Consider the following 26,211-nt stretch of genomic DNA (forward strand, 5'->3'; position numbering starts at 1 on the left):
GTACTTGGACCATACTAGAAAATATTTGTTTATTACTTAGTAAACTTTCATGTAAAGAAGAAATTTGGCAATAGGCAGCCCAGTTTCAATGAGCAGCATAGTTGCAGTACCTGTTTTGACCATTTCTTGTCACCTTGTATTCTATGAGCATATTGACAATTACTTTTGGTCATAAATTCATTACCTCTCCATACTGCTTTGCATGTCCCCCTTCAGCAGTCATGTCCCTTACGAAAATCGACCATAGTATACCATGATTTCATGTTTTTTTGAGAATAGTTCGGCATTGGTTTTTGGTTTGACTAGGTTTAACTATAAATTGAACCATGGTTTTACTCTGAAAACGAACCATGGTTTTACCATGGTTTATAATTATTCATTAAATTACACTTAGTTGCCACTCCTTTTATCCAACGCAAATATTGGTGACAGTCCTTGGAACAATGTGGGGTTAGGTGCCTTGCTCAAGGGCACTTAAGTCATGGATGGAGGTGTAGGGAGAGGTGGGCCTAAGGGTGGGATGCAAACCTGCAACTCTGTGATCTTCAGTCCGACTCCCTAACCATTACACAAAGGCTGCAAACAAGCTTTCATGTTTTTTTTGGTTGACCATGCAACCCACAATTGACCATGTTTTTTGACCATGGTTTGTGACTATGGTTAAACCACAGACACAAACCATAAATAACCATGATCCACGGTTAGACAGGAACTACAGTTTTCATGGTTACCAAAAAAACATGGATAAGTCATAGTGATACTATGGCTGGTTCAGAGTACTTAGAGAGACCATGGTTACTAGAGTAAAACCATGAACAATTTTCGTAAGGGGTTCTAAACAAAAATAGTAGGCCTACTGGTACTGTTTAAGGGTAAACCGTTTAGTTTTTCTTTCTTTCATGCATTTTTTTCACACACAAATGCAAAAAAAATAATATATTCATTGATTTGGAACACTATTGCAAGTCATTGCAAGCTAAAACTGTCAAGTCGAGTCAAGCCTCGAGTCAATAGCGTACAAGTCGAGTCGGTAACACTTTATTTTAGGGATACATCTATTAGCACTAATACATACAATATTAATGCCTGTGTAAGTAACTTGTAAGGCATGTACTAAGCAAAATAAGACAGTTGTTAAGCATGTATTCACAAATGTCTTGTTCATGCCCAATTAGGGATTTATTACTAATATAACCTTAGTAATGACCAGTAAGCCTATATTTCTATACAATGTGTATAAGCTCCCGACACACTGTGTGAACAAACCCTGAACAGTGTGAAAACAGATGCGGAATAAGGGTCCCTATTCTAAAGTGATGCATTGGTCAACCCAGATGGCTTAGGGCCTCCGTACTACCAAAGTCCCCCTCGTTACTTAGGGCCCCCAAACCACCCAGAAGTTTACGTCCAATCCTTGCTATATAATGCTTCCAATTACTCTCATACACATTGAATAGAATAAGTGAGTTCTACATATTAAATGAGACTAATGCAAACTTAGAAATGTTCTTACACTTTGCTTCCCGGGGGGGGTAGAGTGGGGGCCCTAGGTAGTGCGGGGGCCCTAAGCCATCTAGGTTGAGCAATGCATCACTTTAGAATAGGGACCCTTATTCCACATCTGTTTTCACACTGTTCAGGGTTTGTTCACACAGTGCACCAGGAGCTTATACTCATTGTATTCTGGCCCTTACTGCTTACTCATAAATAGAAATCTAGGTCTACTAGGTCCTTACTAAGGTTATATTGGTAATAAATCCCTTATTGTGCATGAACAAGACATTTGCAAATAAATGTCTAACAACTGTCTGATTTAGTACATGCCTTACAAGTCACTTACTAAGGCATTAATATTGTATGTATTAGTGCTAATAGATGTATCCCTAAAATAAAGTGTTACCGTTGAGTCAAGTCACAAGTCATTCCTAATATTGGCAAGTCAAGTCTCAAGTCAAGTCATTTGTGACTCAAGTCAAAAGTCAGTCCCAGTCACAAGTCCACATCTCTGTTAATGATAAACCTGATTTTGTGTCTTGGCATACTTGGTGGTGTACGGTTTACTCCTCAGGGTAATGGGTATTTTAACCCATTAAGACACAGCGTTATACATTTGCTGTTACCAGAATGGCAATGACCAAGTAGTAGTGCATTACTAAAGGCCCTGTGTCATGTCATAGTATTGTAGTACTATGGTAGTTAACTTTCAATGACTATTACAGCGTGCCACTGGAGGTACAGTACAGTGTGCATTAAGGGGCTACAGGGTGGTGCTGCCTAGAACCGTGCACCTACCTGTGACACATGCTTGGAGTGCCCGTGGGAGGAGGACTTGCTCCCATGATGGGGGAAAGAGATTAATGTTTCACATAGAAAATAAATAAAGGTGCTACCCAAGTGAACAGTGCAATTGTACTGTTCACTTGGGTAGCATTTTTATTTATTTTCTAAACATGCAATAAAAGTAGGCCTACACTATTGCATCGGCATCCAAGGTGTGCGAGTTCCCCTTACTTGCTCCTACAGTTTACCTATTGGAACCTACGCACCCACCAGGCATCAAGAGAAAAGGCGCGGTACCTCATTTTGAAAGAACATTGTCACAGAAATGAAGAAATCAATAGTTGGTAAATCACATCCGTTGCACCTTATGAAATATCTTGTCATTCATTGGTTACGCCATCACATCAGAGGCATGGGGTGGATTGGTCAGAATTTCTTGAGTTCCCACCCTGTGTCGTGATGATGTAACCGATTAAGTATTTTTGACCACTTTCTTGCATCAGAGAAATTCGTATTTGTAACTTTTTAATTTGTTCATGTAGTTCGTAATTGTAACTTTTCAATTCGTGAATATAATTTTTGATGTTGTAAAATTTCGATTCGTATTTGGACAAATATCAAACACACAACTCATTATACTAAGTACAAATGGACTGATTGTTACCTATATTTATTTTACTACACTATAACCTAAAATGCACACATATCCCAAATATGCATGTGACTACACAACTTTTCGTCCACTTTTTTTGCGACATAAAAATACTTCATGCATGTCATCCTTGGAAATTGCATCACACATTTCCAGGCTTTTGCTATTTTTGTGAGGATGTGCTTATCTCCTTATCTCTTCTTTTTCAAATGTTCTTATAGTATATGTTGACGGTTAGGCCGACATTATGACTCCATATGTAAACTGGTAGAGTTACATCTATTGTGACAATAACAGGCTTTTTATTCTGACTGTAAAAATATACTCTACTACTCCACAATTTGCATGTCATTGCACAACTACATGTAACCCATGCCCTGCACTTGCAAGGGAGTACAGCACCGAATTCTGGTCTCTATTCCCAAGCAGATAATATATACAGCATACAGTAGATGCCCTGAACGCTAAAACATCATTGTAAATGCCTTGTGGGTCTATAGATCCCTGCACTGTTCTGTATACAAGATATACACATACATGCAGGACACATTTGTAGGCCAACATACAGGCAAATATATATACAGTACATACAGACAATATTTACTTACCATCACAAGTATAAAGTTGTGTGCAAAATACATAGGCTACTACATTTGCACTATAAGGTGCACTTTACATCCCAACCAATGTGTAGTTTGTCTAATGAATGAACGCATGTCTATGAATGTGTGGAGGATGAGAACAGAATGCGTGGAGCGAATAGAATGCTGATGTTCTGGAACATTAATACACTGAAACATTATTTCACAGTCCCTACTTTTTTATCAGGCAGGAGAGGCTTTACATGGCTGTAAGTAACAAAACGAAATATTTGGGACACAACTACTTAATAAATGGGTGATGATGATGATGACATCTAGGTAACACTGGATGTTAAATGCTGAGACGCTGATGGTGTTTTCCCACAAGAACATCTTACAGCTGACATCTCATACAGGTTTTTCCCTCGAGTTGTGTCACACATGTCTGATTATCCTCCAACATATGAAATGATTCTGTAACTGACAGAATGTCAAAATGTCCCTGAAGCCATAGAACACCTTTAATGTGTCCCGGAACAAATTAAGTGTTCAGCTAGTCCAGTGACTCCAACTGGCAGAAGATGCACAATGCTCTTGAAGTAGACCTACTGCACTGCACTGTACGGTATGTGCCAGCTAGCAGTCAAACACCCACTCACAACTTTAATCTTGTAAACACCACACCCCCATCTCCTCATCAGTTTTGTATTGTGTGTCTGTGGTCTGTTTTTCATGAAGGTGGTTGTTGTGAGCAAAGCAGCAGACGGGGCAAGCGTGGGTTGATTGTGCCGGTGTCGTGTCGATATGAGCTCCCTGTCGAGATGAGCTCCTTTTAGCTACTGAGCATGCACACCTCTACGCAGCGAGTTCTGCGGCTGATTGCCCATCGAACTGAGCTACAGAACAGCTGATCTTAAACATGTGCAATACCAACTGCAACAACGCAACGCTATTATACTGTAAGTAATAGGTGTAAGGTTTTCAGAACAGGGAGACATCCGTGCCACATAGCCTGCGCTGGTGACAGAGATGCATTGTAGCCTACAACCGCACAGAGTCATTTTTTGCGCCCTCTACATTTCCTTGCAAAGTTACCCCGCATCAAACTTATTCTAAAATAGCCTGACATCTAATAATCAACCCTTCTGATTTAAGAAAATCTGACCTAAACCCAATATAGCCTATCTCTTAAAAAAAAAAAAAAAATTAGAGGTGCTGGAGGGCTGCAGCGTTCAAGTGGTAAAACTGGTGGTGGTTTGAAGGTGCTCTTTGGCCAAGACGTAGAAAATATAAAAAAAAAAGGCAGGACGCCAAGGCACTCTTCTTAGATAAATCCGCTTTATTATAAAGGCTAGTTCATGTTTGAACTTAAATAATTAAAAATACTGCCACTGCAAACAAGTTTCGGCCCGCTACAGGGCCTTCATCAGGGCACAAGGTGAATCAAGCAGTGTAGCACACAAGAGTCTCAGGCTACGTTCGGATCGGAAGGCAGTGACTCGATGACTCCCCTCCTACATGAACAGGTCTCTGATCAGACAGGTGAAGTTAGCTGATGAGGCAGTCGTTTCGAACGGCACTAACTAGTGCGCTGCCCTGCGCATTTGATCTTACGGCGATTCCATGGCGGGAGTTACGTTCATCACGTTAGCGCCTACCTTACGCATGCTATTTGAACGGTGAATGACCGCCAGACGGCGGAATCGTAAAATAGGCTATAATTTGATCTAGCGACGGCAAATTTAGATACTACAATGTTGATTTATCGCTTCAATTCTCAACATCTGTGTACATAAGTGTCCGAATAAAGATTGAACATTATAAGATAGTAGCTTGGGTAGTAGCCATGTTTGTTTTTCCAGGTTTCCGGTTGAGAGGGAAGTGGCGCACAGCATTTTGGGTACCAAGGCAGCGAAGTCAGCATCTGATGCTGCCCTCAAATTTCGCCGTTACGCCCACAAATGCAGTCAACTGCCAAGAGAGGAAATAAAGCAATTTTTCGTTTCGATCCACACTTCATGACTCGATGTCCTGTTAGCTCACTGGAAGGACAGCTGCCTTCCCTGTTTCGAGCGGACCCCTAAACACACTAATCAATCCGCTGATTGACTCAAGATAACGTAGGCGGAGTCTGCTCCTGCAGAGCTGCAAGGTTTTTTATAGGCTATCTCTTGTTGCATTTAACTTCCCCTAACTAACCCATGGCATCTACAAATGTAGACAGGGTGTTTCTGTTTAAGAAAGTGTGAGCAATTTCCCACACCCGACGTTGCATCAAACTTCTATGCGGCATGCCTCAAGCTCGAAACGTGTAGACCTACCAAATGTGAAGCAAAAGCTCTCACTTTCAGCTTGGATTTAAATATTTGCTGTTTTTTCTTTTAAAAAAAATGTTTTTAAAGTAGTCTACTCTAAGGAGCTGTGTTCGTTGATGTATAGCCTTACCTATCATATTGAGTTGGCTATTATTAGTAACTTCTCCGGAAACTTCTAAAGGCACGGACGAGACACGCTGCTCGTTTTAAAATACTGTAGTAAATAAAATAAACAATCAATATTCTATCGGCAAGTTATTGAAATGTCTCCACAGAAGGAAAATCAAGGTAGCTAATTTCGACGAGGCAGCATAAAGAGATAGGACGCCACTGTCGAGTTAGGCTACTGGTAGCTCATCTCGACGAAGCAGCTCATCTTGACAGAACACAGAGCCCAGACATACGGGGAGTGGTGGGGACAGTCATTGAGGTGACTGTCCTGGGCCAGGTAAAGGCAGTCAACAGTCCAACACAACACAACGCAACACGTGAAGTTCAACTCAATGTGCTTCAGCAAGACAACCCAATACCTAAAATTAAACTAAATGTGCTTTAGTAAGACAACTCAAGATGTGCTTCAGCACGAAACAGCAATGTAAGGAAATGTAAAAGACGACACAAGATTGCATTTTATTGTACAGTGATGCAAGACAAAAAGTTTATTGGTGTGTTGTCGAGGGTTCTTGCTTAGTTAGTGTGCTGGACTAAGTTTATTTTATAAGTAATTAATGTGCTATTTTCTCCTCCTACCACTAGGTGGTGTTTTTGATTGGGGGTTGGGCTTATCATTTGGGCAGTCATATTGAAATGAATGATAGTCATGTGACTCTGATAGGAAGTGAATCCATTGTTTCAAGCAGACCAGTTTTGGCATGGTGGTGTGAGCAGCTGTATCATCTTGCGCCATCCTCTTTGTAATCACTTATTGAGGCATCGTCTGTAAGTATTTTTGAAAGATATTGTTTAGGGTAAATATATTTTGAGTATATTTCTGTATATTTTTGTAATTTGAACGAAGTAGAGCTATGGATGTTTGACATGCGGTTTCAGATGTTCATCTAGTCACTGTAGTAGCTTCCTATGCTAATTGTAGGCCTTATCTTTGGGGATCTGTATTAGATATCTCACTTAATACATATTTTGTGCTATTTTGTGCTGATTATGTGTTTTGTTCTGTTTCTTCATTTTAGTTTTACACCTTTTTGCACGCTGTCAGTTTGAATAAATCTACCAAATCTGACCAGTGTGTGATGGGAGTCATCTGTCTGTCTAGTTGAAGAAGGGGAACTCTTTAATGAGGGCAGAACAGTAAAAAGACGGACCCAACAGTGATTGCTACCGCAGTGAGTAAGACATCCAGGCTGCTCTACATCTACCGGTTTCAAGATGTCGACAACTGAAGAAAAGAATTACGAAACAAGGTCAGAGTGTTCACATTCATCTAAAAACTCTAAATCATCAAAGCGCTCTGCTAGATCAGCAGCTAGCTTAGCCGCAGTTGGGGCACGAGCTAGGGCTGAAGCTGCACGTACCAGAGCAACTTATGCACAGAAGGAGATTGATCTTAAAGTAGAGAAGACACGTCTCGAAGCCACATTGGAGGCCTTAGAGCAAGAGAAAGAAGCTGAGGCCGCTGATGCTGAAGCTAATGTATTGGAAGCTGCAGTTGATTCGGCATTCATGGGGGAGCTCACTGGAGCTCATGACATTGAACAAGGCTCATCATATCATTCAGTTGAGAGAACAGAGAAATATGTTCAAGAACAGTATGACTATGTGAAAGCTAAGGGGCCAACAGATGATTCGGAACAGGATAAAATGGCCGATTTCACTCCTTCAGCAGCTGTTCACCCCAATTCGCCTGATGATGCTAATCAACATAATGAGCCACCTAGTCAACGTGAAAGTCAGCGTTTGCCTGCGAAAGTCACAACTTCTACTGCAACAGCTACTAATACAACGCGACAGCCGCTGCAATTCACAGTGAAGAAAGAGGGTGCATCTAGTGTACCACGTCCAGCATCTGAGCCAAGGACGCCACGGACACCCAGAGACAATACAGTGCATGACAACAACCCACAGGTAGGGGGATACAGTTCAAATGCATCAGTCCTCGGAAGGTTCCTTGCTCGTCGTGAGCTACTTACAGCCGGACTAACAAAGTTCGACGACAAACCCGAAAACTACTGGGCCTGGAGGTCCGCCTTCTCTAATGCCACCGAAGACCTGGGTCTGAAACCTAGTGAGGAGCTCGACCTGCTAGCTAAGTGGCTAGGACCTGAGTCTGCTGAGCACGCAAGGAGAGTGAGATCTGCTCGCATCAACTACCCTGGCGAGGCCCTCAGCATGGTCTGGCAAAGATTAGAGGAAGTGTACGGATCACCAGAGGCCATGGAGGCATCTCTCTTTGGTAAGCTTGAACGCTTCCCCAAGTTCACCAATAGAGAACCTAAGCGGCTGCGGGAGCTAGGTGACCTCCTCCTGGAAATCGAGGCAGCCAAGGATGGATACCTACCTGGTCTGGGTTACCTGGACACGGCGCGAGGCATTAACCCGATCCTGGAGAAATTGCCCTTCAACCTGCAGGAGAAGTGGATGGTGCATGGTACGAAGTACAAAGAAAAACACCACACTGTCTTCCCACCCTTCTCCGTGTTCGCAGACTTCATTCATGCAGAAGCAAAGATGAGGAATGACCCGAGTTTTGCTGCTGCAGCTCCCAGCAACGCGCCACCTAAAGGGGAGAAATTCTCATTAAAATCATCTAAAACCCCGATAGCTGTGCATAAAACAGAGGTAGACAATCCTGCCAAGGGGGATGAGACCAAGGGTTCAGACAATCTAAAGAAAGAGTGTCCCATACATAAAAAGCCACACCCCCTACCAAAGTGTAGAGCCTTTAGAGCAAAACTGCTGGACGAGCGTAAGGCCTTCCTTAAAGGATTTATCCGGAGTTGGAACAAATTTGCCTGTTTTTTGCATGTTTGGGATGAAATACAGTCACTCTAGAGCAAAATCAAGGCAAAAGGATGCGTTTTGAGAAAGTTTGATAATATCACGTTAGCCTCGTTAGCCATATCAGCTATGCAATATGAAAGATGCGGGCATCGTTTTTCGGCGGTTACACACATTTCAAAAACACAACATTTTAAAGTCTTGCACAGCTCAAAACAACGTCACACTTACCTCGTAATATGTTGAGGGTATCCACACATAAACCGAAGTGTCCAAAGTCCTTCATGTATTCTTGAAAGGTCTGCAGAATGTGTTTTATGAAGCTACTACCTTGAGAATATCTAAATTACGGTCAAGACAACTATTTGACACTAAAGCCCACCAAGTAGATTGCCGAGTGCGTCGCACCATCAGCTATGATTATTTCCATAGCGAGTAACCACAGCTGATGGTGCGACGCACTCGGCAATCTACTTGGTGGGCTTTAGTGTCAAATAGTTGTCTTGATCGTAATTTAGATATTGTCAAGGTAGTAGCTTCAGAAAACACATTCTGCAGACCTTTCAAGAATACATGAATGACTGTGGACACTTCGGTTTATGTGTGGATACCCTCAACATATTACGAGGTAAGTGTGACGTTGTTTTGAGCTGTGCAAGACTTTAAAATGTTGTGTTTTTGAAATGTGTGTAACCGCCGAAAAACGATGCCCGCATCTTTCATATTGCATAGCTGATATGGCTAACGAGGCTAACGTGATATTATCAAACTTTCTCAAAACGCATCCTTTTGCCTTGATTTTGCTCTAGAGTGACTGTATTTCATCCCAAACATGCAAAAAACAGGCAAATTTGTTCCAACTCCGGATAAATCCTTTAAGGAGAACGGCATATGCTTCCGCTGTTGTTCCTCAACCTCTCACCAAGCTAAGGACTGCAAGGCCATCATCCAGTGCTCTGAATGCAACAGCGACAAGCACATTGCAGCCCTTCATGCCGGCCCTGCACCATGGTCAACAAAGCCAGCTAGCAGCCCCTCTGTAGATCATGGCGGGGAGGGAGAGGAATCTACTCCTGCTTCGGTTGCTACCTCAATCTGCACAGAGGTCTGTGGGGACAGCGCGGCTACCAAGTCCTGTGCCAAAATCTGTCTGGTCTACATATATCCCAAAGACCAACCTGCGAAGAAGACAAGTGCATACGCAATCCTAGATGACCAGAGTAATAGGTCACTAGCCAGGTCATCGTTCTTCGAGATGTTCAATGTAGCCGACAACACCTCTCCCTACACACTCAAAACCTGTGCAGGTGTGTCAGCGACTGCAGGCCGCAGGGCTAAGGGGTTCATTGTGCAATCGGCTGATGAAAAGACCACTCTAGCTCTGCCTACACTCGTCGAGTGTGACCAACTCCCTGACAATCGGGCAGAGATTCCCACGCCAGCTGCTGTGAAGTACCATCCGCACCTGAAGTCACTTGCCTCCAAGATACCTCCCCTTGACCCTAAGGCAGATATCTTACTTCTTTTAGGAAGAGACATTATTCAGGCGCACAAGGTCCTTGAGCAGCGCAACGGCCCCCCACATGCTCCCTTCGCCCAGCGACTAGCCCTCGGCTGGGTGGTGGTAGGGGATGTGTGTCTCAACGGCGCACACGTACCCTCGCCTGTGAACACCTATAGAACCTACGTTCTTGAGAATGGACGTCCCAGCGTTCTGTGTCCCTGTCTCAACAAGATTGAAATCAGAGAGAAGCTCAACCACCCTCGCCAGTTCCAGAATCCTTCAGTCTCAGAACAACCGTCTTTGCCGAGTGACAAAACGCGATTCATGGGGGAGTCCATCTTCTGCCACACGAAGGACGACGACAAGACAGCGCCTTCTATGGAGGATCTTGCCTTCCTGAGGATCATGGAGAAGGAACTGATACAGGGTGATGACAACAGCTGGCAGGCTCCACTCCCCTTCCGCAGCCCACGCCAGCGCCTACCAAACAACCGTGAGCAGGCAAGGACCCGTCTCACTACAGTCACCAAGACACTCAGGAAACACCCTGAGAGGAAAGAGCATTTCACTGTGTTCATGAGCAAGCTCTTCGACAATGGACATGCTGAAGTGGCACCACCCTTACCACCAGATGAGGAGTGCTGGTATCTACCGTTCTTCGGGGTATATCACCCTCAGAAGCCTGGACAGGTGAGGGTGGTATTCGACTCCAGCGCGCAACACCAAGGGGTGTCCCTCAACGATGTCCTCCTCACGGGCCCAAACATGAACAACAGTTTGCTCGGGGTACTGCTGCGGTTTAGGAGGGAGCCAGTAGCAGTTACAACTGACATCCAGCAGATGTTCCATTGCTTCGTCGTACGTGAGAATCATCGGAACTTTCTGCGCTTCCTCTGGCATCGCAACAATGACCTGGATGACGACGTTGTTGAGTACAGGATGTGTGTACACGTCTTCGGAAATAGCCCATCACCATCCGTGGCCACGTACGGGCTCCGAAGAGCTGCTGAAGAGGGAGAGGGGGAGTACGGCACGGAGGCCAGGCTGTTCGTTGAGAGGAATTTCTATGTCGACGATGGCCTTCTGTCTGTCCCTTCAGAAGAGGAAGCCATCACTCTTCTTCACAACACTCAAGACATGCTGGCCCTCTCCAACCTCCGGCTTCACAAGATCTTGTCAAACAGGGTGGCTGTGATGAGAGCCTTCCCTCCTGAAGATCTGGCTAAGGGGATGAAAGATCTGGATCTCAGCACAGACCCCCCTCCCATGCAGAGAAGCTTGGGGGTGAGCTGGGACATTTCAGGAGACGTCTTCACTTTCCAAGTTGCCGATGCGGAGAAACCTTACACAAGACGTGGGGTCCTGTCAACTGTAAACAGTCTGTTCGACCCACTGGGTTTCGCTGCCCCTGTAAGCATTCAAGGACGGTCCATACTGAGGGAGCTCACCGCAGAGTCATGCGACTGGGATGCCCCTCTCCCTGAGGAAAAGTACAGAGAATGGAAGTTATGGAGGGACTCTCTGAAGGAGCTTGAACAGCTGAAGATCCCACGCCAGTACACGTCTGTCTCTCCGCCAAGCATACAGTAAGGAGCTGTGTGTATTCTGCGACGCTTCCACCACTGCTATAGCCGCCGTCGCCTACGTGAGAACAACCGATGCAAGTGGCAGTGTGGAGGTTGGCTTCATGTTCGGCAAGGCAAAGCTAGCTCCACGTCCAGAAACAACAGTTCCAAGGCTCGAGCTGTGTGCTGCGGTCCTGGCTGTGGAGATTGCAGACACCATTGTGGATGAGATGGACACCATCTTTGACGCTGTGACCTTCTACTCAGACAGTAAAGTGGTCCTAGGCTACATTCACAATGAATCAAGACGATTCTACGTCTATGTGAGCAATAGGGTGCAACGCATCAGGAGGTCAACAAGCCCTAATCAATGGAAGTACGTGCCCTCCGGCCAAAACCCAGCTGACCACGGCTCACGATCAGTCCCAGCAGGCAGCCTAACTCACACCTCGTGGCTGTCTGGACCACCTTTTCTGCTGACATCAGCTGAAGCTGAACCTGCTCCCAATTCCTTCGACTTGGTTGACCCCAGCACTGACTCTGACGTCCGCCCACAGATCACTTGTCATCTCAACAGGGTTACCAGTGACAAACTTCACCCTAAACGTTTTGAGAAGTTCTCCAGCTGGCGGTCACTCAATCGAGCAGTTGCTAGGCTTGTGCATGTTGCCCACTCCTTCACGCAGAGGAACAGCTGCAAGGGTTGGCACACCCATGAAGGACCCTGTCCCATAGAGGACTTGGAGGAAGCAAGAAACATTATAATTCGGGCTGTCCAACAAGATGCCTTTGCAGAGACGCTAGAATGCATCCGGGGAGGAGCAACAATTCCTAAGCAAAGCCCACTCCTCAGTCTGTGTCCTTACCTTGACAGTGCTGGCATTCTCAGGATTGGAGGACGCCTGTCCAAGGCAAACCTAGATGGAAAAGAAGTCAGTCCTGTGATCTTACCTGGGCAGAGCCACGTCACAACCTTGCTCATCCGCCATCATCATGAGCAGGTTCAGCACCAAGGGCGACACCTCACCGAGGGTGCTGTGAGAGCGGCAGGCCTGTGGATTATCAGTGGGAAACGGCGCATCAGCAGCGTCCTTCATCACTGTGTCACATGCAGAAGACTACGCAGGAAGATGGAGTCTCAAAAGATGGCTGACTTACCTGCAGACCGCCTCAGCGCAGATCCTCCCTTCTCGTTCGTGGGTGTGGACGTCTTCGGACCATGGATGGTCACAGCACGGCGTACCAGAGGAGGACTCGCTAGCAGCAAAAGATGGGCTGTGCTCTTTACATGTATGAGCACCAGAGCCGTACATATAGAAGTACTGGAGTCAATGGACTCATCAAGCTTCATCAACGCCCTACGGCGGTTCTTCTCAGTCAGGGGGCCTGCGAAGCAAATCAGAAGTGATTGTGGCACCAACTTCGTCGGGGCCTGTAAGGAGTTGCAGATGGACTCTGAGACCTGTGACAAGGAGGTGCAAGGATACCTCAGTGACAACGGGTGTAAGTGGATCTTTAACCCACCACACTCTTCGCACATGGGGGGCAGCTGGGAGCGGCTAATTGGACTCGCACGGCGTATCCTGGACTCGATGCTGTTGAAAGTCAGCCCAGCAAAGCTCACACACGAGGTCCTGACAACATTCATGGCAGAGGTCTCAGCTATTCTGAACGCCCGTCCATTGGTTCCTGTGTCCACAGACCCTGACTCCCCATTCATCCTGACACCAGCGACCCTTCTCACACAGAAGGTCAGTGCTCTTCCTCCTCCTAAGGGTGAATTCGACGAGAAGGACCTCTACGGCAAGCAGTGGAGGCAGGTCCAAAGCCTCGCCAACACCTTCTGGCATCGCTGGAGGGCTGAGTACCTCCCTACCCTGCAGAGACGCAGGAAGTGGGAAAAGGAGAAGCGCAATCTGAAAGAGGGGGATGTCATCCTCCTGAAGAACGACCAGTTGCAGAGAAACGACTGGCCTATGGGCGTCATCCTCAAGACCTTCCCCGGCGCGGACGGGAGGGTAAGGAAGGTGGAGATCAAGACTACAAGGGACGGGTCTGCCAAGACCTTCCTGCGACCTGTCTCAGAGGTCGTCTTACTCCTCTCCCCAGAGACTGATTGATGTTTTCTGTTCTTAATCCCCTTTGTTCTAGGTGGCATCTTTTTGATACCAGGCGGGGAGTGTGCTGGACTGAGTTTATTTTATAAGTAATTAATGTGCTATTTTCTCCTCCTACCACTAGGTGGTGTTTTTGATTGGGGGTTGGGCTTATCATTTGGGCAGTCATATTGAAATGAATGATAGTCATGTGACTTTGATAGGAAGTGAATCCATTGTTTCAAGCAGACCAGTTTTGGCATGGTGGTGTGAGCAGCTGTAACATCTTGCGCCATCCTCTTTGTAATCTCTTATTGAGGCATCGTCTGTAAGTATTTTTGAAAGATATTGTTTAGGGTAAATATATTTTGAGTATATTTCTGTATATTTTTGTAATATGAACGAAGTAGAGCTATGGATGTTTGACATGCGGTTTCAGATGTTCATCTAGTCACTGTAGTAGCTTCCTATGCTAATTGTAGGCCTTATCTTTGGGGATCTGTATTAGATATCTTACTTAATGCATATTCTGTATTATTTTGTGCTGATTATGTGTTTTGTTCTGTTTCTTCATTTTAGTTTTACACCTTTTTGCACGCTGTCAGTTTGAATAAATCCACCAAATCTGACCAGTGTGTGATGGGAGTCATCTGTCTGTCTAGTTGAAGAAGGGGAACTCTTTAATGAGGGCAGAACAGTTAGCACTTCTTGTCTTCGGTCACACTATGTGTAGATGTTGAAAGCTGAATTTTCTCTCAAAGATAACTAGAGAGATGCTTCAGCCCTCAAAAACTATTGCTTATATAGTCCATGGGAAGAAGAAGGAGTCGTACATGTATTAAACTGTAGGGACTATTACAGTGCCACCAGTTACTATTGGCACCCTTGAATTTTAAGCACATTATGGGACATATCTCCAGACAACAAATAAAAAGGTTAACCATGATTTTTCTATAGATAGCTTGCGGTTGATACGAAATATAGAAATTATCAACAGCATTAAATACTAAACTATGAGAGGGAAAAAATTGAAGAAGGTAAAGCTCCCGGGATCACTGGTATTGGTACCCTTTACTGGATACCATTGTGGAAACCTAATTTGACTCAGTTATGGTACATTGCAAATGGGAATCACCTTTAACAAATTGATTTTACCCTAGGTCATGAATTAGGCAAGGAACTATGATATTTGTGTCTTAAATAGCCTCCTGTTACATCTTGTGTCTTTCATCAATGTGAAGACAGAGGAGCTGCCTGAGGACACCACAAATACTATTATTTGCAAAAACAATACCTCCAAATAATAAAAGGTAATCTCAAAAGACCTTGGTATACTGTAGTGATATTGAATGTATCATGCGCGCATGCGCAGTGTGTTGAGTTTCTACTACCAGATAAAGACACTGAACGTACGTCCTGTCTCCGGTCCATTTATTATACTTTATGAAGTACACAGTACAACACATGGTGTCAGAACTTGACGACCCGTCTCTATGAAGAAAGAAGCTTAAAAAAGCAACGGAGAGAAGTTTCCTTCCAGTTGGGCTACGCGAGGAAAAAGAAGTTTTGGGGTTCTCTCGAGCTGAACTAGCCAACGCGTTCCAAGGTAGCCACAACCTGACGAAGACGTCGGAAGGTAAAACAAAATGGATTCTTTGTTTTCGATAAGCCCGCCAGAGGCATTTGATTTCAATGATTTCGCCGGATGGCCGAATTGGATCAGACGTTTTGAAAGATTCCGTATAGCTGCCGGTCTCGATAAAAAGGACCAAGAGTATCAAGTGAATTCGCTCATTTACACTATGGGAGACTCGGCTGATGATGTGCTTAACACTTTAACGCTGGAAGAAGCGGACAAGAAAGAATACCAGAAAGTAAGAGACGCTTTTGAAAAGCATTTCATCTGTAAACATAACGTGATATACGAGAGGGCTAAGTTTAACAAACGGTGCCAGGAGCCTGGTGAAACTGCCGAGGCGTTTATCACGGCAGTCCACAAGCTAGCTGACCATTGCCAGTATGGAGACCTCAAAGAGGAGATGATCAGAGACCGCCTCGTCGTAGGCATTAAAGATCACGCGCTCTCAGAGAGGCTACAGCTCGACTCAAAGTTGACGCTTACAAAAGCAATAACTAAAATTCGTCAAAATGAGGAAATTAAAAAGCAACAACCCATACTGAGACAAACTAGCACGGATGGTGCAGAAGGAGCAAATATGGATGCTGTGAGATTCAAGCACAAACAAAAATCTGGTCAACAAGGAAACAAAACAAATCATAGACCAGTGCAAACAAATGCAAAAGACAGATGTGGCAGGTGTGGAAAATTTCATGGAAATGCATTCAAAGATTGTCCTGCTCGCAATGCAGACTGCAAGAAATGTCAGAAAAAGGGGCATTTTGCTGCTTTATGTAAAAGTAAAATGAGAGTGGAGGAAATTCAGCAGAGTGACATGAGTGAACGTGTGGAAACTTTGTTTTTGGGCACAGTGACTACTGCTGCACCTAGCACAGTGTGGAAAAAGTCAATTGGAGTAAATGGCCAGCAGGTGGTGTTCAAACTCGACACCGGCGCTGCAGTTACAGCCATCCCAAAACACATGTACTCTGCAAAACTGCATGGGAAACTTTCACCTCCAAACAAAAGACTGTGTGGACCAAGCAATACTCCCATTACAGTAGAGGGACACTTCACTGCCAACATGAGCTACAAGGGCTCTGTTGTGAAGCAGCAGGTGTATGTTGTTCCAGGTCTAGCTACTCCACTCCTTGGCTTGCCAGCCATACAGGACCTCAGCTTGCTTACTCAAGTGGACGCCATTGCAACAGAGAGTGCATTCACGAAGCAATATCCCAAAGTGTTCACTGGTTTAGGGAAGCTAGAGGGAGAATACAAGATTAAATTGAAAGAGAACGCCACACCATTTGCCCTTGCAGTGCCACGCCGCGTGCCTCTACCATTAAGAGGGAAAGTTCAAGAGGAGCTGAATAGGATGGAGGCAATGGGGGTCATTTCGCCCATCGAAGAAGCAACTGAATGGTGCTCAGGAATGGTTGTAGTACCAAAGCCAAACGGAAAAATCCGTATATGTGTCGACCTCACCCGCCTAAATGAGGATGTATGCAGGGAAAGACACATCCTCCCAGCAGTCGATGAGACGCTCGCGAAACTAGCTGGAGCTAGAATTTTTTCAAAGCTAGATGCCACTGCAGGTTTTTGGCAAATCCCTCTGCACAGAGAATCGGCCCCACTCACCACCTTTATCACGCCATTTGGCCGTTTTTGCTTCAACCGACTTCCTTTTGGAATATCCTCAGCGCCCGAGCATTTCCAGAAGCGCTTGACGCAGATGCTGGGTGGCCTGGATGGAACGGTTTGTCACGCGGATGACATTTTGGTGTTTGGCGCCACACCACAGGAACATGATGAAAGGCTGCATCGAGTGCTGCAACGCCTACAGCAGAGAGGCCTCACCCTGAACGACAAGTGCGAGTTTGCAATGACTGAGGTGAAATTCCTCGGTCATATCGTCAGCGGAGAGGGAATACGGCCGGACCCCGACAAGATCAGGGCCATTGTAGCCATGCCACCACCCAAGGATGTGGCAGATGTCAAAAGATTCATGGGCATGGTGAATTACGTGGGAAAGTTTTCCCCAAACATTGCAGAGCTCACCGGACCAATCAGGGACCTCCTGAAAGCTGATAACATGTGGACATGGGGGCCAGCGCAACAGACAGCCTTCGCTAAGGTGAAAGAAGAGCTCAGCTCATCGGCTGTACTTGCCCCATACAGCACTGACAAGCCAACGAGAGTGTCAGCAGACGCATCGTCCTATGGACTGGGCGGTGTTTTGTCACAACTTCAAGCATCAGGAGAGTGGAGGCCAGTGGCCTTTATTTCCCGAAGTATGACTGAAACTGAGCGTAGATACGCCCAAATTGAAAAAGAGGCCCTGGCCATCACATGGGCATGTGAAAGGTTTCAAACCTACCTCCTGGGCCTGCACTTCCAGATCCGAACAGACCACAAACCCCTGTTGAGTCTCCTCAGCACAAGAGCACTTGATGACATTCCCCCTCGTGTGCTGCGCTTCAGATTGAGACTGCTGCGGTTCACGTACAACATTGTGCACATTCCGGGCAAAAATCTCATAGCAGCAGATGCTCTGTCAAGAGCCCCCCTTCAAGATGCAGTGAGAGAGGAGGATCTCGTGCTCCAGAGTGACGTGAGAGCTCACATCAACGAAATCATTCAGCAACTGCCCGCATCGCCAGAGAAACTGATCCAGATTAGGCGAGCACAGGAACAGGATCCAGTGTGTGCGCAGCTGTCTTCTCTCATCCGCACAGGTTGGGACAGACTGAGCTCAGCCCCACAGCTGAAGTCCTACTGGCAGTACAGAAATGACCTGTTAATGGCTGATGGTCTCCTGATGAAGGAAAAAAGAATTGTGATTCCAGCAAGCATGCAAAAGAGCATTTTGGAGACGCTTCATCAGGGCCACCAAGGAATGGTGAAGTGTATGGCTAGAGCTCAAGAAGCAGTATGGTGGCCAGGTCTGACAAGTCAGATAAAAGAAAGAGTACGCAACTGTGATGTTTGTGTCAAGGAAAGTCACAATGTACCAGAACCTCTCCTGACCACACCCTTGCCATCACGCCCGTGGCAAAAGCTAGCCGCCGACCTGTTTGAATGGAAGAAGGGTCACTACTTAGTGGTCATTGACTACTACTCCCGATTCATTGAGGTCGCTAACCTCACAAGCACCCTGGCGTCAGCTGTCATTCAGAAAATGAAAGCCATCTTCAGCCGTCATGGAGTGCCTGACACTCTCATCAGCGACAACGGCCCACAGTTTTCAGCAACAGAGTTTGCCGAGTTTGCTAAAGATTACAGCTTCCAGCATCTGACCAGTAGCCCCCGTTACCCCCAAAGCAACGGGGAAGCAGAACGTGCTGTTAGAACTGTGAAAGCCCTGTTGCAAAAGAATGAGGACCCTCACAAAGCACTAATGGCATACAGAGCGACCCCTCTCGCTCATGGGGCATCGCCTGCACAGCTCCTAATGGGGCGTAACATTCAGACACCTCTCCCAGTGTGTCCAAGCACCCTCACACCAGCATGGCCAGACTTGAAAGCTTTCGAGTTGAAAGACAAGGAGCTTAAGAGAAAACAGGCTGAGGGATACAACACCCGACACAGAGCAAAGGAGAAGACACCGCTCCAGCCAGGCCAGAGAGTCTGGATAAAGAACATACCACGCACTGGAGTAGTTTCCGGATCAGCAGCGACGCCGAGGTCATACGTCGTTGACACTTCGAATGGCAGTCTCAGAAGAAACCGCTCTCATTTGAGAGTTGTGCCTTCCCCTTCGACCACTCCAGATCCGGGGATACGCACCAGAGTGGGCAGAGCGGTCAAGCCCATCCAAAGACTGAACTTGTAGAAAGTGTTGTGTGTATACACGGAGCAGAATAAACCTCCATACCACAACAGAGAGGACCAGGTAGTCCACCCTGCCTCTCAGTTAGGTTCTTTTGTGTTATGAGTTTAAATGTTGCAGTATTGTTTTCGAAAAAAAAAAAAGAGGAGAGAAGAATGAGATGGATAATGAGATGCAGAATATTAACATTCAGAGTTTATTTTGAAGAGTTATGTTAAGTCTGAAGTTAATGTAACTATAGCACCCCCTACCTGAGTTAAGTAAGATCTGCAGTAAGTAAATAATAGTATCTGCTTGAAAAGATATAATTCTTGATTTTGTAAACAGCTTTAAAGCATTGGATTAAAAGGGGGAGATGTAGTGATATTGAATGTATCATGCGCGCATGCGCAGTGTGTTGAGTTTCTACTACCAGATAAAGACACTGAACGTACGTCCTGTCTCCGGTCCATTTATTATACTTTATGAAGTACACAGTACAACACATATACCATTTTCAACACTGTGTTGTGTTATTCAGAAATCTGCCAAACATAGAGCTGTAAAGAACATCCTTGGATGTGGGGGCAGGGGATGATATTATGATAGAAGTCTGTGGAAGTCGGTGCAAATAATTTTACAAATAATGTAAAAACACAGGGTCTAACATCTACAGACCTGATGGTCAACTTAAACTGTTTTGGGTAGCTTTTTTCAATAAGCACCCCGTGATAAACACTACACAAAGTATTGTTTTTTTGGTTGGAGACCAAGGCAGACCACATTGCTTCAGAACACAGTCATTGATAAAAACCAAAACCTTCGAACTAAGGCTGCCATTGCTGTCTTATAGTGTGCAATTAACCTGTGGAGGAGGGGTGCCAATATTCCTGGACAAGCCCTTTTTCGTGTTTTTGCTTGAAATTACATTTGGAAATAAATACTTGGCTATTCTAAATATCTTAAAGGGACACTGTGTGAGATTTTTAGTTGTTTATTTCCAGAATGCATGCTGCCCATTCAATGTTACCTTTTTCATGAATACTTACCACCAGCATCAAATTCTAAGTATTCATTATGACTGGAAAAATTTCACTTTTCATACATGAAAAGGGGGATCTTCTCCATGGTCCGCCATTTTGAATTTCCAAAAATAGCCATTTTTAGCTGCAAAAATGGCTGTACTTGGACCATACTAGAAAATATTTGTTCATTACTTAGTAAACTTTCATGTAAAGATCAAATTTGGCAATAGGCAGCCCAGTTTCAATGAGCAGCATAGTTGCAGTACCTTTTTTGACCATTTCCTGCACAGTGTCCCTTTAAGATGTTCAATTAAAAGATCCTGGTGGTAAAAGTTGTGTATATTTAAATTTATTTCTGGATGTATGGCACACTTTGTATTTTTTAAGCTGTTTTTCTTTTTTTCTGTTTCATGTTAGAAACTATGTTGATCATTCACACCGCCAGTGTCACATCGCTTACCTTGTTTTCTCTGTAAATCAAAACACGACAAACATTTTGTAGTTTACTGGTAGGCTACTGCTATCGTTGCAAATGTCCTAAGGAGGCAAGATTTCATTTTAATTATATGCTTTACGTTTGTTTTGATGTTTAATTAATGTTTTTATCTCCCCGCCAAGGAGGTTACGTTTTCGGTCGCATTGGTTTGTTTGTTTGTTTGTCTGTCAGTAGGATAACTCAAAACCACAGCGTTGTTGAAAATGACAAAATGAACAAGTGATTAAACACAAGTTTGTGCAGTATCTTCTATATGCTTTATTTTATCCACTTCTCTGTTGATACAGCATTGGTCAACAGTAAAAGTAAATCAGCATTGACATTCATTATGTAGTTGTCTATAGTATCTACTATTGATACATAGTTCTACGTAGTGTATGTAACATACTATAAATATGCAGTTGACTACAGTATCTCTTACACACCAGAACAATGCAAGGAATGTCAGAAAAGAGGTCACTTGCGCTCTAGGCTTTTTGGTGCTCACAGTCTGGAACTGTATTCAGTTGAAAGCAAGCTGGACCACTTCAAAGGAGGCTGGGTCAAGGATGACTGGAGAACATAGGATACGTTTTGCTGTTATATATTGATTCTGATGAAGACGCACTGCGTCAAAACGTTAGTCATGCTTGCACCACAATAAATAACAGCAAAATGTAGTCTGTGTGCTCCAGTCATCCTTGGCCCAGTCTCCTTTGAAGTGGACCAGATTGCTTTCAAATGAAAGGAATGTGTTAAAATGCCACTTGTTATTTGCACCTTGAAACTATGTAAGACAATACAATACAAAATGCTTGCCGATATAGCGTTGTATTGCAACTATGAAGTTGAATTCAAAGCACTATCAAAATACATATACACACATACAGGTACACATTCCCACATTCACACACCGGCTCTGGAGGTTGCCACACGGCGCCAGTTGCCCGGTGTTCACGTGATGAAGTGCATACATGCACATGCACACACATAAAGAAAGACAGTAATAAAAGTCCTTAAAAAAAGATTACACTGGAAACGATCATAACATAGTCTTATGTTGGATACCGCGCACTATTCCGACATACCACTATTCTGACATCCAACATGCTGCTTTAGGGTTAGGGTTAGGGTTACTCTGATGGCATATCTCGGTTGGAAACGTGCCGGTATTCAGACAATAGACATCAATGTCGGAATAACGGCATGTCGGAATAGCACCATGTAACCCTTAATGTCATATAATCATGACATATCAGCGCAGGAAGACTGTAGTTGTATTTATACAATTTGTACTTGTACAATTTTTTTTATATAACCTCATTGCGCAAAACTATCTGCGCACAACTCAACCTCTGATTGTTGCAAACCGCTGTCGGTCAAAAAAATAGCGCACGTGGTTGGCTGCCAGTGTCTTGCCTCTCCTCATAACATCGTGTTTACAAACACTGAGAACCCATCTATAGAGAACTGATGCAGTACAATTGATGCTGATCTTTCCATCTTTGAACGGCAGAGTTGTTAGACATGATAAGTAGAATTTAGTGTGTATTTATGTAGCTTAGTATTTCTGGATTTCAGGTCAACAATAGGCCTTTAGAAAACTTGGCCAATTTAAATGAAATGGTGAGGCATCATTCTAACATGACCAAACCTTAGCCAAGAAATTCACCCAAGCACATTTATAGCTGTAGGCTACTGTCTACTCGATTTTAAGATTTGACATTTAACAGTGCAATCAATAAAAGCAAAGCTCGCAGCACAATCACAGCCATTTATCAGAGAATGGAAAGTGGAAATGGAACGTTTGATGCTACATGTGCTATCATTATAAGGAATTGCGTCACGTCAGCTGGGATGCCAAGTTGAATATTTGTGCGCATTAGAATCCGTGGCTTAGTAAACTGGGCCAAGGGTATAGCAGGGTACAGGGTACAAAGGCAGACACTGGGTGCAAATATGCGACCTTGCGTCCTCCACTTCTGCTTGTGGCCTCACCCCGCCTCCTGGGCCCTCCTCCGTGGAGAAAACAATAAAGTTTATCCGCTGTCAGCCTATCCAAAACAATTTTTGGGGGACTATTCTTCATTCACCATCCAGTTTGCAAATGAGAAAATTACTTTACAATTGAGCTCTTGCAAGATATTGAAATATGATGCTGTTGTCAGTGATGTCATCATGACATATTACTTCCTGGTACGAGGCCACAAGCACAAGTGGAGGAAGCAAGGTCGCATATTGGAACGCACCCAGTGTCTGCCTTTGCATTTTGACAACCACTAAGATTCCATCTTGTAAGCTCTTAAACATCCAGACGTGGATGTGGCAGCTGATGAGTCAAGGACTGCTCCTTTATAGTATGACAGGTAGTGTATGGATGGTGATGATGATACAGGTTAGTGTATTGACTACTGTAAATGACTGGATGGGACTACATTAGATGGGTCAGTTAATTCCGAAAGTGTCTTATTAGGCATACTGTTGGTCGTATGGGAGTCTCATATGTGAGTCTGTGTGTGCCATATCTGTCCATCCCAGATATTTTTCCATGACAACTTTTGAATGTATAGACTTGATTTGTGTAGCAATACTCTATATATGGTACACACACAGCAGGTAAAAGTTTGGATGGCAACAGTTTTAAGATGACAGACTTCCAAGATGCACTCAAATAGGCCCTACTTATTAAGCACTATTGCAGGCATTCATAATCAGGATGGGAAAAATAAGATGCTTACACCAAATAGCTGTTCTTACAGAACATGCACTATCATTATCAGTTAATAGAGCCACGACGCCAAAAGCCAGCAGCTACTTTACTTGACATCCGCAAGGAGGCCATTAGGTGGGAGTAGGAGGGCCCTCACAACCTCGTAGGTTTTCCCTCTCTAGTTTGGAGAGACCGGCCGGCCTTGCTGGGGCATCTTGCAATGGTAACCAGTACTACCCATGACAATCTGTCATTCAAGTCAGAATTCGCTGAAATTAAAGAGATGATTAAACTTCAGCAACTGCAGTTAGACCAACTTAGCTGTAATATGACTGTCATGCAGGACTGTAAGCGTAATCGGTTTTCTCGTGATCAACCCTTCATTTGTCTGCGGTGCCAGAAACCAGGTCATCTGGCCAGAGACTGTGATGGTGAAAGAGTTGCTAGCAGGGCTGCACGATGTTAGAAAAATATACGATACATGATAACATGACTGTATACCCCAATATCGATATTACTCGCCATATTTGATATATACATATATTTTCCCTAGCCAGGCCATGCCCTCCTAGTGACGCAACACTTTCAGTGTCGCAACTAATCAGGTCAAGAGCAATGCAAGTACTTTCTGGGCTCCCAAAAAATCGGGAACTCCTCGCACTTTTTCGGGACGCAAACAACCATTAGCAAACTAAGGGAGGCTGGTCTACCATGACATTTGGGAGATGTTAATTGTTATGCTCTTGGCCAGACCAAGTCTCGAAGAGATTTGAAAGTCGATGATAGTCTGGCTTTATTTTCCCCTCTCTAAGTGCCATTCTACACTTTATCATGTATAAAATAACGAAGAGAAATGTTTTAAAAAAACATGGCTAATATACAGCATCAACTTAAAATGTCAACCTTTTTAATACCTTTCTTAACCTTTTCACCAAATTTGCTTTTGCAACACTTTTGCGATATGTGTAGGGTTTGTTTTTGGCTCAATACCGGGTGCCAGGGGGAACCATGAAGATGGTGGCAGCCACCTGTTCTGAACAATATTCTGGCCACACGGCTCTGTTGGAGCCAACAGACAGGGGGCTACCAGCTGGGTTGTTGTTGTCCCCAACTTTGGTGCGGGTTGCCAGAGGCACTGTGTACATTCCAGTTGTCAATGTGGGCACAGGAGACTCTGTTCTCTACCCGAGGACCCAGTTGGGGAACGTTGACATGGTTTCGGTTGTTACCTTAAAAACAACATAGTCGAATTACCGCCTCAACTGCTGGACCTTCGACTGCAGAGATGACCATTGATGACAAAATCTGTGGTCTTGACTTGTCTGCATTGCAGGAAGAGGTGCGGTCTTAGTTGTTGAAGTATTCCTCTGTTAATGCAGCTTTCGAGGGTGACCTGGTGTGCACCTCTTTAATCTCTCATGAGATTCCCTTGCTCAATCCAGCGCCAGTGAGAAGGCGCATCCCGTCCTCTGACTGCAAAGCAGTCAAGGCCCACATCAATCAGTTTTTCAGTCTTTCAAACATGACCAAACCTTTGCCATGAGATTCACCCAAGCACATTTATAATGTACTGTCTACTCGTTAAACTCTCGAATTTAAGATTTGACATTTGACTGATTTTAAGGTTTGGCATCTCACAGTGGGATTAACAAAAGTGAAGCTCGCAGGCATTTACTAAAGGACAATCATTCCAACATGCCCAAACCTTAGCCAAGAGGTTCACCCGAGCACATTCATGGCTGTACTGTGTACTCCTGGAACACTTTTCGAATTTAAGATTTGACACTTCAAAAAGCAAATAAAAGCAAAGCTCGCAGGCATTTACCTCACAATAAAGCACAATTACAGCCATTTATCAAAGATGGCAAGTCCACATTTGGATATTCATAACAAATGGCTGTTGCTACATGCGCTATCGTTAAAAATAATTAGGTCACGTCAACTGCAGTGCCAAGTTGAAGAGCTGTGTGCATTAGAATCCCTGGCTTAGTAAACGGGGGTCAAGGGTAGAACTATAGCAGGGTACTTTGGCTTTGCATTTTGGCAACCATTAAGATTCCATCTCACAAGCTCGTAGCCTCTTATTGCAGCAGGGGTCGCCGGCGACCCTATTCACTTGCTGAAAATGCTTAACTACATCATAACAACATTGCCATGACATTACAGAGAGCTATAGTGCTGCGCTAAGGGGTTTTAAACATCCAGAAGTGAACGTAGGTGGTTTGTATGTCAAGGACTGCTCATTTTCAGTATGACAGGCAGTGCATGGATGGTGATAATGAGTGTAGCCTATGGACTACTGTAAATGACTGGGTGGGGCTGCATGAGATGGCTGAGTTAATTACGAAAGTGTCTAATCATTTGGCACACTGTTGTCTGGTGGTATGTGTGTACTTTTTGAACTTTTTGAATGAATAGACCTGATTTCAACACAATTGTGTGTATTAGTACTCTATAAATGGTGCATATACTGGTAAACCTTTGGATGCCATCAGTTTCAAGATGGCCGACCCCCAAGATGCACACATGCACTTATTAAGTACATAATTCATAATCAAGCTAGTAAAAAACAAGATGTTACCACCAAACAGCTGTTCTTACGGTACATGCACTATCATTATCAGTAA

At 44.4% G+C, this 26,211-nt stretch overlaps 2 protein-coding genes across 2 annotated transcripts in view; one reads left to right on the top strand and one right to left on the bottom strand.

Annotated features, from left to right (window-relative positions):
• LOC134450929 (desmoglein-2.1-like) overlaps positions 1-26,211 on the bottom strand; it is a 511,642-nt gene that overhangs the window by 109,825 nt on the left and 375,606 nt on the right. The gene's annotated exons all lie outside the window — the stretch shown is intronic.
• Positions 15,751-19,398, top strand: LOC134451527 (uncharacterized protein K02A2.6-like). Its single transcript, XM_063202032.1, has 2 exons — positions 15,751-16,147; positions 16,439-19,398. The coding sequence occupies exons 1-2, from the start codon at positions 15,751-15,753 to the stop codon at positions 19,396-19,398; spliced, it is 3,357 nt and encodes a 1,118-aa protein (XP_063058102.1).

The sequence above is a fragment of the Engraulis encrasicolus genome, chromosome 6 (genome assembly GCF_034702125.1).
Source record: "Engraulis encrasicolus isolate BLACKSEA-1 chromosome 6, IST_EnEncr_1.0, whole genome shotgun sequence".
NCBI classification, from domain to species: Eukaryota; Metazoa; Chordata; class Actinopteri; order Clupeiformes; family Engraulidae; genus Engraulis; species Engraulis encrasicolus.

Bases quoted from the DNA above. Each gene is read 5' to 3' on its own strand.
- LOC134451527 (XM_063202032.1), top strand. From the start codon at position 15,751: ATGGGAGACTCGGCTGATGATGTGCTTAACACTTTAACGCTGGAAGAA. The intron at 16,148-16,438 runs GTGCAGAAGGAG...TTTTGGGCACAG, and splicing joins GAGACAAACTAGCACGGATG to TGACTACTGCTGCACCTAGC.